The sequence below is a fragment of the Tripterygium wilfordii genome, chromosome 8 (assembly GCF_013401445.1).
Source record: "Tripterygium wilfordii isolate XIE 37 chromosome 8, ASM1340144v1, whole genome shotgun sequence".
Taxonomy (NCBI): Eukaryota; Viridiplantae; Streptophyta; class Magnoliopsida; order Celastrales; family Celastraceae; genus Tripterygium; species Tripterygium wilfordii.
The window spans coordinates 8,736,821-8,754,055 of NC_052239.1; the positions used below are offsets into that span (position 1 = coordinate 8,736,821).

General features: G+C 35.0%; 1 protein-coding gene across 1 annotated transcript; it reads left to right on the forward strand.

Annotated features, from left to right (window-relative positions):
• The first annotated feature begins 247 nt into the window (after positions 1–247).
• Positions 248–4,938, forward strand: LOC120003796. The gene is made up of 3 exons (XM_038852886.1): positions 248–408; positions 1,855–1,957; positions 4,679–4,938. The coding sequence occupies exons 1-3, from the start codon at positions 343–345 to the stop codon at positions 4,843–4,845; spliced, it is 336 nt and encodes a 111-aa protein (XP_038708814.1). The 5' UTR covers positions 248–342; the 3' UTR covers positions 4,846–4,938.
• The last annotated feature ends 12,297 nt before the right edge of the window (positions 4,939–17,235 follow it).

Genomic DNA, 17,235 nt, shown 5'->3' on the forward strand with positions numbered 1-17,235 from the left:
CCTGGACTAGAATTTAAAACAAGAAAAGAACAGGCCTTGATAACCTTAAGCCTTTATAAGATAGGCCCAAGTAAACAAAGGCGTAACAATAGCAAATAATGATAATAAGCCCAATGATAACAAATGATAACAAGAAGCCCATATGAGACTAAAAGAATCAAAAACAGGATCGTATCAAAAGGGGCAAGGTAAACAAGATCAACTCTAAGAGAAATCATGGAAGCATGCAGAACAATCCCGAAGATGACTTAAAGAGGAGAAGAAACTGCATCAAGTCTATCACCCCCCCCCCCCCCCCCCCGCAAGCTGAGCAGGAGTATTCATGGTCAGCTTGTCTAGGAGATGTTGAATTCGCTGAACAGACAAAGGCTTGGTAAGGAGATCACTGGGTTGAACTTCTGTGTTCAGGTGAGCTAATTTAATCAAACCCTCTTGAACATTATCTCGTGTGAAATGCAAATCCAGCTCAATGTGCTTAGTACGTGCATGAAAGACATGATTTGTAGCTATGTGAATAGCTACACGATTGTAGCAATAAAGATCCATAGGGTAGATGGCTTTAATTCAAAGTTCTTTGAATAAGTTGTGAATCCATGCCATTTCACATACTGTAGATGCCATGGCTCTGTATTCTGCTTCTACGGAAGACCTAGAAATAGTCTTTTGCTTCTTTGATTTCCAACTGATTAGGGCATGTCCCAGTTTTATGCAGTAACCAGTCACAGATCTGCGAATGTCTACAAAAGTGGCCCAGTCTGAGTCACAAAAGCCTCTAACCTGCAAAATGTTAGTTGCAGTATAGAAAAGACTATAGTGTGTAGTTCCTTTAATATATCTTAGGACCCTGTGAGCTGCATTTAGATGACCTTGTGTTGGTTTCTGCATGAATTGACTAAGAGTATTAATAGTGTATGTAATGTCTGGTCTAGTGAGACATAAATACATTAATCTGCCCACTAATCTTCTATATCTAAGAGGATCATCTAATGGTATTCCCTGATTAGCTGATAATTTAGCATTAGTATCAATAGGAGAATTAATAGGTTTAACTTCAAACATATTAGTATCTTTAAGTAGATCAAAAGCATATTTTCTTTGGCTTATTGTGATACCCTTGTCATTATTCTGTATTTCTAATCCTAAGAAATATCTCAAAGGACCAAGATCTTTTATTTTGAAACAAGAACCTATGTAGGTTTTAACCTTATTAATCAAGGTGATATTATTTCCACCTATAGCCATATCATCCACATATAGAAGCAATAAAAACAGTGCACCCATTATGGTGATAGAAGAAAAGAGAATAGTCAGCTTTACTTTGGGTAAAACCAAATTCTATAAGAGCCTTTTTACATTTTTCATTCCATTATCGAGAAGCTTGTTTAAGCCATATATAGATTTGTTTAATTTACAAACTAAATTCTGACCTTGATGAGAATGGCCTGGAGGTAATTTCATATAGACAACTTCCTCCAAATCACCATTCAGAAAAGCATTATGCACATCAAGATGAAAAAGAGACCATTTATTCAAGGCTGCTAAGGCTAGAAAAATTCTCATAGTGGTTATTTTGACCACTGGAGCAAAAGGTTTCTTTATAGTCAAAGCCTTCACTTTGACTATAGCCTTGAGCAACCAATCTAGCTTTGTATCTCTCTAGAGATCCATCAACATTATATTTTATTTTAAAAATTCATTTGCAGCCTATGGCTTTCCTATGAGGTGGTAATGTAGTTACCTTCCATGTTTGGTTATCTATTAAAGCTTGCATTTCATTTTGCATAGCTTTAATCCAATTTTCTTCTTGCAATGCTTGCTTATATGTGGTTGGTTTTGTCTGTCTTATAATGGCAGAAAAAAAGGATGTATGATCAGGAAAATGCATGTGATGCAAAGCTGATGAATGAGGAGATTGTTCATGAAATGTACATGATGTGTGACAAATATAATCATTCAGGTATGCAGGTTTCTTTTCAATTCTATTTTGTTTGTCAGAATCATTGTTAATGTTAGATTTATGTAAGGTAATGTTCTGCTGTGTAGTAGAAGTTTGTGGATGAACAATTGTTTTGAAAGGAAATTTTGTTTCCTTGAAGTGAACATCTCTAGAAGTGAAGATGTCATGAGTTTGAAGATCTAGTATTTGATAACCTTTGGTGCCTAAAGGATAACCAAGGCAAATACCAAGAATAGCTTTAGATTGAAACTTAGAGTTAGATACTCTGTCAGTTTTAGCAATACAAAAACATCCAAAGACTTTAAGGTCATTATAGTTAAATTCCTGATTGTAGACAATATGATATGGAGTTTTCTGGGCTAGTACTCTTGAGGGAAGTTTGTTTATTAAGAAGACTAGTTTTGATGCAAAAAGACCAAAAATGCTCATGTAGACCACTTTGAATTCTACGATCTCTAGCCATATTGAGAAGAGTTTGGTGTTTTCTTTCCACTATCCCATTTTGTTGGGGAGTGTAAGGAGAAGATTTTTGATGGATAATTCCTTGTTCTAAATAAAAATCTGTCATAAGAAACTCTTTTCCATTATCAGATCTTAATATTTTCACTCTTTTATTAAACTGAGTTTGAACTAGGTTAATGAAACCTTTTATATATTTTCTTGTCTCATCTTTAGATTTTAAGAGATAAACCCAAACCATTCTGGAATGGTCATCAACAACAGTAAGGAAATATCTATAGCCATCTATGGAGGTTGTAGAATTTGGACCCCCAATGTCCATGTGAACCATGTCAAAACAAGATGAAGACAGAGAGATACTAATAGGAAATGGAAGTCTCTTCATTTTTCCAAATAAACATTCATTATAATCTTCTTTATTTCTACCCAAAACAGTTGGTAGCATTTGGCTTATAGCATGAGAGGGATGACCCAGTCTCATGTGCCACAATCTACTGGTAGAAATAGAAAAAACATCACTAGAGGACAAAATGTCATGTTCTTCATCAAGATTGAGGACATAAAGCCCCTTAATCATGCTGTCCATGCCAGTTTTCTTCAAGGTGACTGGATCCTATAGTGCACACTTGTGTTTAGAAAACAAAACATCATGATAATTGAAAAGTGTGAGTTTACTAACAGAGATTAAATTAAAGGCAAAGTTAGGGACACAAAGAACATTTTTCAGTGTGATTTGTGGTGTAAGTTTGACATTGCCTATATGACTTATCTTATGTTTTTGACCATTTGGTAGTGTAACATAGGAATCATGAATGATATATGATGTATGAAATAATGATATGTGACAAGCAACATGATCAGAAGCTCCAATATCCACTATCCACTTAGTAATATGCTGTGTAGGAATAGTTATACATGAAATTGTAGAAACTGAAGCTGCATGGTGCTGAGAAGAGTCCCCATTTACTTTTGTTTTGAGAAACTCAATGATCTGATTGCATTGATTGTTGGTGAGATCCATTTGTTGATTGCTGGACTCCTTAGAATGAGAAGTGACTTGATTAGCAGAGTAGGATCTACCATTGTTGTTGGGTTTCTTCCTTGGAGGAAAGCCAAACAATCTAAAACATTTTTCTGTGTTACGATTGTCTTTTCTGCAATGCTTGCGGTACATGCCCTCCTTCGAGCTTTTTGTTGTATTTTCAGAGTCCCTTCTAAGTCCTCCTGTGTTGTGCTTGAAAGGTTGTTTAGATGGGAAATTGTTGGCTTTTGTGAAAGCCATAGCTAGAGGAGTCTCTATAGTGGACTCTATCAAATGCATTTGTTGCTTGCCTTCTTCTTGTCTAATTAAATTGAATGTTGTATGCACATCTAGAAAAGGAGACAATCGAAGAATTTGGCTGCTTACATGGTGAAAGGTGTCATTTAAACCCATCAAAAACTGCATGACCTTCTCTGTATCCCTTTGTAGCTTCAAAGGTTTATGAGAATTGCAGGTGCACTGACCACACTTGCATTGTGGCATGGCTTGGTAGTTCTGAAGTTCATCCCAGTAAGTCTTGCGTTTAGAAAAATACTCTGTAACTGACATAGAACCTTGTTTGATGTTGGCCAAAGCTTTGAAAATTTCAAAGACACGGGTCTTATTGGTGACTGAATACATGTTTTTCATATCAGACCATAAGTCCCTTGCAAACTGCCATCTAGTGATGCTGGCTAGGATTTCCTGAGAAACACAAATGGTAATCCAATTTTGTGCAAGACTGTTGCCTTGTTTCCATAGAGGTAGGTTAGGATCATTTTGGTTGGGCATGAGTAAAGAACCATCTATGTAAACAAGTTTGTTTCTTGCCTCAAGGGCTGTGAGCATTTTACAGCTCCAAATATGATAATTGGTCCCTGTAAGATCTACAGAGATCAATTTGTTAACAGAAAAATCGCTTGGAATAAAGTGGTAAGGATTGAGAAGTGGGTTTAAAATTGTTTGTGTAGTTGCAGTGGTAGCATATAGTGAAGGTGTAGGTAAGAGAGGATTGAGACCAGAAGGAGTGGGTAATAAAGGGGTAGTGGTAATGGGAGGGTTAGTAAATGGTAGAGAATGGTTTTCTAAAAAAGTATTGCCATGTGCTTGGAGATTGACTCCATTGTTAAGCCCAGTATGAGCTGAATTTCTCATGAATTGAGATAACATTGGTTGAGATTGTTGTGGATCTATAAGGCTCCGATGCCATGAAATAACTTACAGCTATTGATTGATTGCAGGTGATGAAACCCTATCAACAAGATTGCGGAAGCATAAGGAGGAGGAAGAAGAAGATCAAAAAGAGAGGAGAGAGTTGTTGTTTGAACAAAATAATATTTCATTCAAAAGTGTGGTTACAAACGGTAACCAAGAGACATATACATATACAGGTTCAACGGTCTCATGATGTGACCTGGACTGGAATTTAAAACAAGAAAAGAACAGGCCTTGATAACCTTAAGCCTTTATAAGATAGGCCCAAGTAAACAAAGGCATAACAATAACTGTTGGACCATTTTGGTTTTCCTGTATCTTCTAGTATTGGGCTTCTGGGCTACAGTGGGGACCAACTAGGAAAAATAAAACATGGGCTTCCTATGAATTTAATTATCAGCCCAAACCCATGGACATAATTATAATTCATAAATTATAATATATTCCACTAAAATATTATAATTGCACTCCCCGTTTTATCTCAAATTAAATCTGAGCCTTTCGTTATACTTGTTCATAAATTCCTCACGTTAAGTTACAGATACCCGTCAATTAGATATGCCACTGACATATAATATTTAATTGACATCCTTAATATTTCTTTGAGCTTACCACTTAACTTATTTGAATGTGTCGGATTAATTAAAATCCACCTGTAGGGTTTTGACACAATCTCAAATCCTATAAGCATTCTCAAGAGGGTATCATCAATCCACAATTGGATGTGAATTTTATTAACAGATTATTTTCCATCGTACAATTAATGCGGTGACCGAACTCATTTGGTGTTTGTTGGCCTGTACAAAAAAGACCTCACCCTATAGTAAATCAAAGCCCCTTACATTAAATGCACATGTACCAATAATCTTCAATAAATTAAGAATATGAACAATTCTATAACATCTGTGTGAGTGTACAATTTTCCATATAGTCAGACTGGGAAAATTGACTCACACGTAGTCCTGATCAATACACTCCAAGTGTACTGGTATAGTAAGTTCAAGCTTTGCCGCTCTCCGTAACCAAGATAGGTATACTAAAATACTATACCACAGTCAAGCCGACGGTTTGTCCAATTCCGTCTTAGCTGTGATCGCTTACTTATATTCGATAGGAACTTGTGAATTGATCTTCCGTGTGCAAGCTTAGACTCTACACACCAATCATATACCATACAGAATAAAAGACACTGATGCCAATATGTCTTTTCTCATTTCAAATGCTAAATATATTTTATTCAAATAAATAAATCGAGTTTGAATATTACATAAAATAATGGCCTTTAGCATACTATTCCTATCAATCTCCCACTTCTACTCAAGGCCATGACGACGTCACCTATCCGTATGATCTCTCGTATCGAGTGATACTTGCGTTCAATATGTTTTCCTTTTGAATGAGCCCTTGGTTCTTTTGAATTTGCAACTGCTCCGCTATTATCACAGTAAAGTGTAATAGGCGACAGAGCTGTAGGCACCACATTCAAGTCTATAAGAAAGTTCTAGAGCCACACTGATTCTTTAGTTGCCTCAAAGGCTGCTACATATTCAGCTTCCATAGTGGAGTCAGCAATACAAGATTGCTTGACACTTCTCCGACTAATGGCTCCACCTCCCAATGTGAAAACATACCCTAAAGTTTATTTCCTGGAATCTCTGTCTGACTGAAAATCTGAATTTGTATACCCAGTGGGTAGAAGCTCATCAGACTTGTAAACTAGCACATAATCTCTCGTTCTCCTTAGGTACTTGAGTATGTGCTTTACAGCAATCCAATGTTCCATACCTGGATTAGACTGATATCTGCTAACTAGACCAACCATATAACATATGTCCGGTCTAGTACATCATGGCATACATAAGGGTTCCCACTGCAGAAGCATATGGTACTTGACTCATTTTCTTTATCTCATCAGCATCCTTAGGACACTGATCTCGAGATAAAGTGACTCCATATCTATAAGGAAGAAATCCTTTCTTGGAATCTTTCATGCCGAATCTTGCCAGGATGGTGTCAATGTAGACTCCCTGAGACAGGCCCAACATTCTTTGTTTTCAATTTCTTAGTAGTTTGATCCCAAGAATGTGGCCGGCTTCTCCCAAATCTTTCATTTCGAATTGACTACTCAACCAGACTTTAACAATAGATAATATAGCTATATCGTTTCCTATGAGTAATATATCATCTACATAAAGTACTAAGAATACCACCACACTTTCATTGCTCCTCCGATAGACACAAGGTTCATCAGGACATTGCTCAAATACATAGGATTTTATGGCCTGGTCGAATCTTATATTCCAAGACCTAGATGCCTGCTTGAGTCCATAAATGGATCTCTTAAGCTTGCACAACAGGTGCTCTTGGTTTCTCGCTACAAATCCATCTGGTTGTACCATATAGATGCTTTCGTCAAGACTTCCATTTAGGAAAGCTGTCTTGACATCCATTTGCCATATTTCATAATCATAATATGCTGCAATGGATAAAAGTATCCGGATAGATTTAAGCATTGCTACTGACGAAAAGGTTTCCTCATAATCGATCCCTTCTTTTTGAGTGTACCCTTTCGCAACAAGCCTAGCTTTGAAGGTTTCAACCTTCCCATCCACCCCCTTCTTTCTCTTGTAGATCCACTTGCAACCAATGGGTTTTACACCATTCGGTGGTTCTACAAGTTCCCAGACTTGATTTGAGTACATGGACTCCATCTTAGATTTCATAGCTTTCTTCCAAGATATTGCATCTTTATCTTGGAGAGCTTCTTTGTAGTTACTGGGATCAGTATCTTGTTCAGTTGGGATCATTTCATACACTTCACCCAATAGAGCATACCAACTAGGTAATCTAGTTACCCTCCCACTATGACGAGGCTTTATTTGTTCGTTTGGAGTATTTTGGTGTGATGATTTTGTTCGATTTGTATCAGGATCTTCACGCTGATCTGGTTGATTCCCCAGCATGTCCTAATCATCTCTCTGAACAGAATCAATTTGGGATTCCACAATCCTCCCACTATTATGTGGTACTGGATCATTATCCTCAACTGGTGTTTCTTGAGTTGTTTGGTTTCCTTGTGTTCCCCCTCTTAATTCTTCAAGAACAATCTTACTTTTGGGTTTGTGATTCATCATATAGTCTTCTTCTAAGAATCGGGCATTGGTGCTGGCAATAACCTTTTGATCCTTAGGACTATAAAACAAACCACCTTTGGTACCTCGAGGGTATCCAACGAAAAAACATATTTCTGTTCTTGATTCCAACTTCCAGTGTTCCCTACCAGCACATGGGCCGGACTACCCCATATCCGTATATGGGCCAAGTTGGGCTTTCACCCTGTCCATAATTCAGTAGGAGTAGTTGGTACTGACGTAGAAGGTGACGGATCGAGTTTAACACAAGAGGGGGGGTGAATTGTGTCCCCAAATTCCAATTGGAATCCCTTTTTAAATTTAAACAAATTAATGACAATTAACACATAGCACACAAATTTGGACTCTAATGATTATCCTAATCAATATTCAATCCAATGCAAGATGTGATACAATATAGTGAATGACCAAATATCAAATAATCAAGATTTGCACAAAACAGATTTTCAAACAACACACTGCGCACAGATTTTTCAACTCAGGTTTCACCTATCAAATGATGTCGAAATGCAACAAAATTTTATATGCAATGTCACAACACCTTAATAAACACTATATCAAAATTTCATATCAAAATTCAAAGTTTAAGTAAGTCTGCTAATCTCGGACAGATTAGGGTTTTGAAAATCCTGCAGTTTGAAACAAATAGTAAATATAAACAAGTAAATAAAGAAATCAACACAGCGATTTATAGTAGTTCGGAGACCCTTCTCCTACGTCTACTACCTAGATTCACCAACCTAGGATTTTCCCAACTCCACTAAGGTGTGGTTTTAAGAGACCCACAAAACTCCTTACACCAAGGGTTTCTAAGAACTCCCTCAAACTTCAATGTTTACAATTTCCCCTAACAAAGGGAATTTCTCAATGGGATTTTCAGCCAAGGTTCTCACAGGTTACCTCAAAGGTATTTGGTGTGGAACTCTCAAGATTACAGCAACACTCTCAAAGATAGGATTTTAAGAACAAGAGAGGTTTAGATTGTAAGTAAACAAAGTCTAAAGGATATAGGAACTTCCCTTTTGCAAAAGCAAGAGTAGTGAGAAGTCCTTGATTGTAGAGGCTTGTATTGGAGAAGATTGTTGTAGCAAATAGCAAGAAAGCTTGATGATTGATGTACTTGATAGCAAGAGGTTTCTCTCAAGGATAATTTTCAATTTGCTTCTCCAAGTTGTATGAAAGGGAAGATCCTCTTTTAAAGGCAATTCTCTCCTATGCTTGCAGCCATTGGATCAAACTTTAAGAGTTGATCTGTACCATCCATTGTAGCTCTTAATCTTGGTCATTGATGATTTGATCAAACAAATCTCCACCATAGAGCATATACACGTTGCACATGCGCCTTTTTTAAGTCAAAAATTGCAAGCAAGAAAGTTGTCTTATGCCCAACCATTTGATCAATGTATGTCTTCAAATCTTGACCATTCAAACTCTCTTTAATTCTCAACCATGGATGTAGATTGTACTATGCCATCTTGTCCCTTCATTTTGAATCAAAGACTTCAAAAGTGATCTCTTAGTCAAGGATCTTGTTTGATTGCACCAACCTAACTTTCTTGGTAGCACATGTCTTGAGTGAAAATGTCAAACAAGAATATATCACTAATGATAGAGAGGACAAGGTTTGTCCCACATGTTTGAAAAGAGTTGTATCTCCATGAAGACCACAACCAATAGCCTCAATGTTTGATTCATTCAACTTGATTAAGTGCCTTAGTGGAAAGTTGGCAAATATAGGATTTTTCATAGTTTCCTAGAGCTCCAAGCTCATTCTTAGAAACAGGACTTCGATCACTCTTGAACATACTGAATTCTAAGCCATATGAGACCACAATGATGATTAACCTACAAGGAAATAGGAGGTAGAACTCCCCAATTGCATGTAAGCTCAAAGAGCTTCATATAGAGCGCATAGGTTAATTACATTAGAAAAACAACCCAGAAAATTTATATTACTGCATGGTAAATCATTTTATATGTATTAGAATGTCCATGTAAAATTTCATAACAATCGGAAATCGTTTGGTCACTCAACCAAGCAATTAGATCACTAATAGTGAAACCGATGAATTCTAAGTGTAAATTCAAAGTCATTTTGCAAACTCAGTGTAAATGACCTTTTCTCTTGAACTTTACTAAATCAAATATGTTCATAGTGATGAAACTAAGATGCACACGAAATTTCATTTAAATCGGAGTTCATTTGGTTCACCACGTTCACAAAGAACACATATGCACAAAATTAGGTAAAACCTAGTTTTGGCGGAATTTAAGCATATGACCAAATATATATGTGATGCACTTAATTTCTCATGATTATAGTCCTAGAACATACATTCAACCTTCATGTGCATGTGGTTCAAGTTTCAAGTCATTTGGACCTAAGTTGGTTAAGATATGATAATTGGAAAATTGATGCTCTAACTTAGTCCACGTATGTTTGTTTTCAAAACTTAATTTCCAGCACTATCTCAAAAATATATAGTCATTTAAATTCAATTCAAATAAATCAAATATTGCTTTAATGTTTCATTATCATTTATAAATGATTTAATATCATCAAAATTAGACATATAGGACCATAGGTCCAACAATCTCCCCCTTTTTGATGATTACAAAACATGCATGATATAAATGTCTATTTGATTGTAATTGAATTTAATATCAATTCAAAGTGCATTAAAGAGTTTAATGAGATCAATTTAAAACAATTTTGAAACTCATATACAACTTTAGTTAAGTAAGCTTAGCTCCCCCTTACTTTAACATCTATTCTCTCCCAATCATGGCATATACACTCCCCCTTAAGTTATGCCTATATATTTATTTTGGCAAATGATTTTAATGCAATTTATCATCATGTCTCTCCCCCTTTTTGTAATAATTCAAAAAGTGGAGAACTAAGGGGTTGATGCAAGTTTTGTAAAAGATATATAAGCATTTTTGAGATTTTATCACAAAAGTGATTTAAGACCATAAACATGCTTCAAATAATATCAAAACTAGTTCTCATCAACAAATAGTCATGGCAACACACCAATTGAACTAATAGAACCTAAGTGACCCAATTTGGAGCCTATCACACTAAGTGACCCATGACCTCCTAATGACACTAGGTTACTCCCCTTTCAATCATGCATACCAATTTATATATTTAGCTTATAAGCACATATCACCAAGAAAATATAATAAGCATTCAAGTTCAAACTTGGGATATCAATCAAACAAGGATATGCATTCAAGTAATATGCACTCAAGGTGCTTCACACAAACCCAATGCATTTCTTAGTTTTATGAATCTATCCTTAGCTAAAGGCTTAGTGAACAAATCTGCAATATTATGTTCCCCTTCTACATGTTCAAGTACAATGTTCTTTTTAGCAACATGATCTCTAATGAAATGATGTCTAATGTCTATATGCTTAGCTTTACCATGATATCTAGGATTCTTAGGCAAATGTATGGCACTTATGTTATCACAAAGAATTGGAATGTTTGAAAATTCCATATTAAAATCAAGCATTTGTTGTTTAATCCAAAGCAATTGGCAAGTACAACTACCAATAGCCTCAATGTTTGATTCATTCAACTTGATTAAGTGCCTTAGTGGAAAGTTGGCAAATATAGGATTTTTCATAGTTTCCTAGAGCTCCAAGCTCATTCTTAGAAACAGGACTTCGACCACTCTTGAACATACTGAATTCTGAGCCATATGAGACCACAATGATGATTAACCTACAAGGAAATAGGAGGTAGAACTCCCCAATTGCATGTAAGCTCAAAGAGCTTCATATAGAGCGCATAGGTTAATTACATTAGAAAAACAACCCAGAAAATTTATATTACTGCATGATAAATCATTTTATATGTATTAGAATGTCCATGTAAAATTTCATAACAATCGGAAATCGTTTGGTCACTCAACCAAGCAATTAGATCACTAATAGTGAAACCGATGAATTCTAAGTGTAAATTCAAAGTCATTTTGCAAACTCAGTGTAAATGACCTTTTCTCTTGAACTTTAATAAATCAAATATGTTCATAGTGATGAAACTAAGATGCACACGAAATTTCATTTAAATCGGAGTTCATTTGGTTCACCACGTTCACAAAGAACACATATGCACAAAATTAGGTAAAACCTAGTTTTGGCGGAATTTAAGCATATGACCAAATATATATGTGATGCACTTAATTTCTCATGATTATAGTCCTAGAACATATATTCAACCTTCATGTGCATGTGGTTCAAGTTTCAAGTCATTTGGACCTAAGTTGGTTAAGATATGATAATTGGAAAATTGATGCTCTAACTTAGTCCACGTATGTTTGTTTTCAAAACTTAATTTCCAGCACTATCTCAAAAATATATAGTCATTTAAATTCAATTCAAATAAATCAAATATTGCTTTAATGTTTCATTATCATTTATAAATGATTTAATATCATCAAAATTAGACATATAGGACCATAGGTCCAACAATCTCCCCCTTTTTGATGATTACAAAACATGCATGATATAAATGTCTATTTGATTGTAATTGAATTTAATATCAATTCAAAGTGCATTAAAGAGTTTAATGAGATCAATTTAAAACAATTTTGAAACTCATATACAACTTTAGTTAAGTAAGCTTAGCTCCCCCTTACTTTAACATCTATTCTCTCCCAATCATGGCATATACACTCCCCCTTAAGTTATGCCTATATATTTATTTTGGCAAATGATTTTAATGCAATTTATCATCATGTCTCTCCCCCTTTTTGTAATAATTCAAAAAATGGAGAACTAAGGGGTTGATGCAAGTTTTGTAAAAGATATATAAGCATTTTTGAGATTTTATCACAAAAGTGATTTAAGACCATAAACATGCTTCAAATAATATCAAAACTAGTTCTCATCAACAAATAGTCATGGCAACACACCAATTGAACTAATAGAACCTAAGTGACCCAATTTGAAGCCTATCACACTAAGTGACCCATGACCTCCTAATGACACTAGGTTACTCCCCTTTCAATCATGCATACCAATTTATATATTTAGCTTATAAGCACATATCACCAAGAAAATATAATAAGCATTCAAGTTCAAACTTGGGATATCAATCAAACAAGGATATGCATTCAAGTAATATGCACTCAAGGTGCTTCACACAAACCCAATGCATTTCTTAGTTTTATGAATCTATCCTTAGCTAAAGGCTTAGTGAACAAATCGGCAATATTATGTTCCCCTTCTACATGTTCAAGTACAATGTTCTTTTTAGCAACATGATCTCTAATGAAATGATGTCTAATGTCTATATGCTTAGCTTTACCATGATATCTAGGATTCTTAGGCAAATGTATGGCACTTATGTTATCACAAAGAATTGGAATGTTTGAAAATTCCATATTAAAATCAAGCATTTGTTGTTTAATCCAAAGCAATTGGCAAGTACAACTACCAATAGCCTCAATGTTTGATTCATTCAACTTGATTAAGTGCCTTAGTGGAAAGTTGACAAATATAGGATTTTTCATAGTTTCCTAGAGCTCCAAGCTCATTCTTAGAAACAGGACTTCGACCACTCTTGAACATACTGAATTCTGAGCCATATGAGACCACAATGATGATTAACCTACAAGGAAATATGAGGTAGAACTCCCCAATTGCATGTAAGCTCAAAGAGCTTCATATAGAGCGCATAGGTTAATTACATTAGAAAAACAACCCAGAAAATTTATATTACTGCATGATAAATCATTTTATATGTATTAGAATGTCCATGTAAAATTTCATAACAATCGAAATCGTTTGGTCACTCAACCAAGCAATTAGATCACTAATAGTGAAACCGATGAATTCTAAGTGTAAATTCAAAGTCATTTTGCAAACTCAGTGTAAATGACCTTTTCTCTTGAACTTTACTAAATCAAATATGTTCATAGTGATGAAACTAAGATGCACACGAAATTTCATTTAAATCGGAGTTCATTTGGTTCACCACGTTCACAAAGAACACATATGCACAAAATTAGGTAAAACCTAGTTTTGGCGGAATTTAAGCATATGACCAAATATATATGTGATGCACTTAATTTCTCATGATTATAGTCCTAGAACATATATTCAACCTTCATGTGCATCTGGTTCAAGTTTCAAGTCATTTGGACCTAAGTTGGTTAAGATATGATAATTGGAAAATTGATGCTCTAACTTAGTCCACGTATGTTTGTTTTCAAAACTTAATTTCCAGCACTATCTCAAAAATATATAGTCATTTAAATTCAATTCATATAAATCAAATATTGCTTTAATGTTTCATTATCATTTATAAATGATTTAATATCATCAAAATTAGACATATAGGACCATAGGTCCAACAATCTCCCCCTTTTTGATGATTACAAAACATGCATGATATAAATGTCTATTTGATTGTAATTGAATTTAATATCAATTCAAAGTGCATTAAAGAGTTTAATGAGATCAATTTAAAACAATTTTGAAACTCATATACAACTTTAGTTAAGTAAGCTTAGCTCCCCCTTACTTTAACATCTATTCTCTCCCAATCATGGCATATACACTCCCCCTTAAGTTATGCCTATATATTTATTTTGGCAAATGATTTTAATGCAATTTATCATCATGTCTCTCCCCCTTTTTGTAATAATTCAAAAAGTGGAGAACTAAGGGGTTGATGCAAGTTTTGTAAAAGATATATAAGCATTTTTGAGATTTTATCACAAAAGTGATTTAAGACCATAAACATGCTTCAAATAATATCAAAACTAGTTCTCATCAACAAATAGTCATGGCAACACACCAATTGAACTAATAGAACCTAAGTGACCCAATTTGGAGCCTATCACACTAAGTGACCCATGACCTCCTAATGACACTAGGTTACTCCCCTTTCAATCATGCATACCAATTTATATATTTAGCTTATAAGCACATATCACCAAGAAAATATAATAAGCATTCAAGTTCAAACTTGGGATATCAATCAAACAAGGATATGCATTCAAGTAATATGCACTCAAGGTGCTTCACACAAACCCAATGCATTTCTTAGTTTTATGAATCTATCCTTAGCTAAAGGCTTAGTGAACAAATCGGCAATATTATGTTCCCCTTCTACATGTTCAAGTACAATGTTCTTTTTAGCAACATGATCTCTAATGAAATGATGTCTAATGTCTATATGCTTAGCTTTACCATGATATCTAGGATTCTTAGGCAAATGTATGGCACTTATGTTATCACAAAGAATTGGAATGTTTGAAAATTCCATATTAAAATCAAGCATTTGTTGTTTAATCCAAAGCAATTGGCAAGTACAACTACCAATAGCCTCAATGTTTGATTCATTCAACTTGATTAAGTGTCTTAGTGGAAAGTTGGCAAATATAGGATTTTTCATAGTTTCCTAGAGCTCCAAGCTCATTCTTAGAAACAGGACTTCGACCACTCTTGAACATACTGAATTCTGAGCCATATGAGACCACAATGATGATTAACCTACAAGGAAATAGGAGGTAGAACTCCCCAATTGCATGTAAGCTCAAAGAGCTTCATATAGAGCGCATAGGTTAATTACATTAGAAAAACAACCCAGAAAATTTATATTACTGCATGATAAATCATTTTATATGTATTAGAATGTCCATGTAAAATTTCATAACAATCGGAAATCGTTTGGTCACTCAACCAAGCAATTAGATCACTAATAGTGAAACCGATGAATTCTAAGTGTAAATTCAAAGTCATTTTGCAAACTCAGTGTAAATGACCTTTTCTCTTGAACTTTACTAAATCAAATATGTTCATAGTGATGAAACTAAGATGCACACGAAATTTCATTTAAATCGGAGTTCATTTGGTTCACCACGTTCACAAAGAACACATATGCACAAAATTAGGTAAAACCTAGTTTTGGTGGAATTTAAGCATCTGACCAAATATATATGTGATGCACTTAATTTCTCATGATTATAGTCCTAGAACATATATTAAACCTTCATGTGCATGTGGTTCAAGTTTCAAGTCATTTGGACATAAGTTGGTTAAGATATGATAATTGGAAAATTGATGCTCTAACTTAGTCCACGTATGTTTGTTTTCAAAACTTAATTTCCAGCACTATCTCAAAAATATATAGTCATTTAAATTCAATTCATATAAATCAAATATTGCTTTAATGTTTCATTATCATTTATAAATGATTTAATATCATCAAAATTAGACATATAGGACCATAGGTCCAACAGAAGGAACTAAGTTCAGAATGTAGGCAGCTGTTTCCAGGGTATAGCCCCAGAAGAAATTAGGCAACTCAGAAAAACTCATCGTCGATCTTACCATTTCCATAAGAGTCCTATTCCTCCTTTCTGCCACACCATTTTGTTGTGGTGTGCCTGGCGCAGTCAGCTGGGATGAAATCCCCTCTGTGTTTAAGTATTCCATAAACTCTCCGAGAGGTATTCGCCACCACAATCAGATCGTAGTGTTTTGATACTCTTTCCTAAACGCTTCTCCGTAACTGCCTTATAGCTTTTGAACATCTCAAAAGTTTCAGACTTACGGTGCATTAGAAAAATGTTTCCATACCTTGAGTAATCATCTATGAAAGTGACGAAGTACTCATAACCTCCTCTCGCTTGGATAGTCATTGGATCACACACATCAGAATGTACCAACTCCAAACATTCTTTGGCTCTAAACCCCTTGACCGAAAATGGCCTCTTAGTCATGTTACCTTCCAAACATGATTCACAGACTGGAAGTTCCTCAACTTCTAATGAACTCAAAGGTCCATCTCGTACCAGTCTAGTAATCCTGTTTGGATTTATATGACCTAAGCGTAGATGCCAAAGATAAGTTTGATTTGGTTTCCTTTCTCTTGGATGGCAAAATTGTCGAGTTATTCAATTCATTACATATAGCAGAATTTGGACTTATAATGTAAAGATTATCTACCAAAGTACCAGAACAGATAAAACGTTTATTGTACCTGATAACAATAGAGTTATCAAACTCAAAACAATATCCATTCAAAGCTAAAGATGGAATTGAAAGTAAATTTCGTCTCATAGCTGGTACGTAAAGACAATCGTTCAAAATTAAAGTCCTATCACTACTAAAACTCAAATGAAAAACGCCTACTGCTTCTACTCTTAGTTTTGTCGCATCTCCCAAAAGCACGTAGCTCTCTTCCTTATTTGGTCGCCTGGTTTCTTGGAACCCCTGCAAACATGATTAGTGGCTCCAGTGTCTACACACCAAGATCCAGTAGACACAACCACTAATTGTGTTTCGACAACAAATAAAAGATAGTTGCCTTGCGTATTCTTGCTTAGCCATGTTTGACATTGCTTTTTCCAATGTCCCTTCTGGCCACAGTGAAAACACTTGCCTTTCGGCTTTTTCACTCCATCT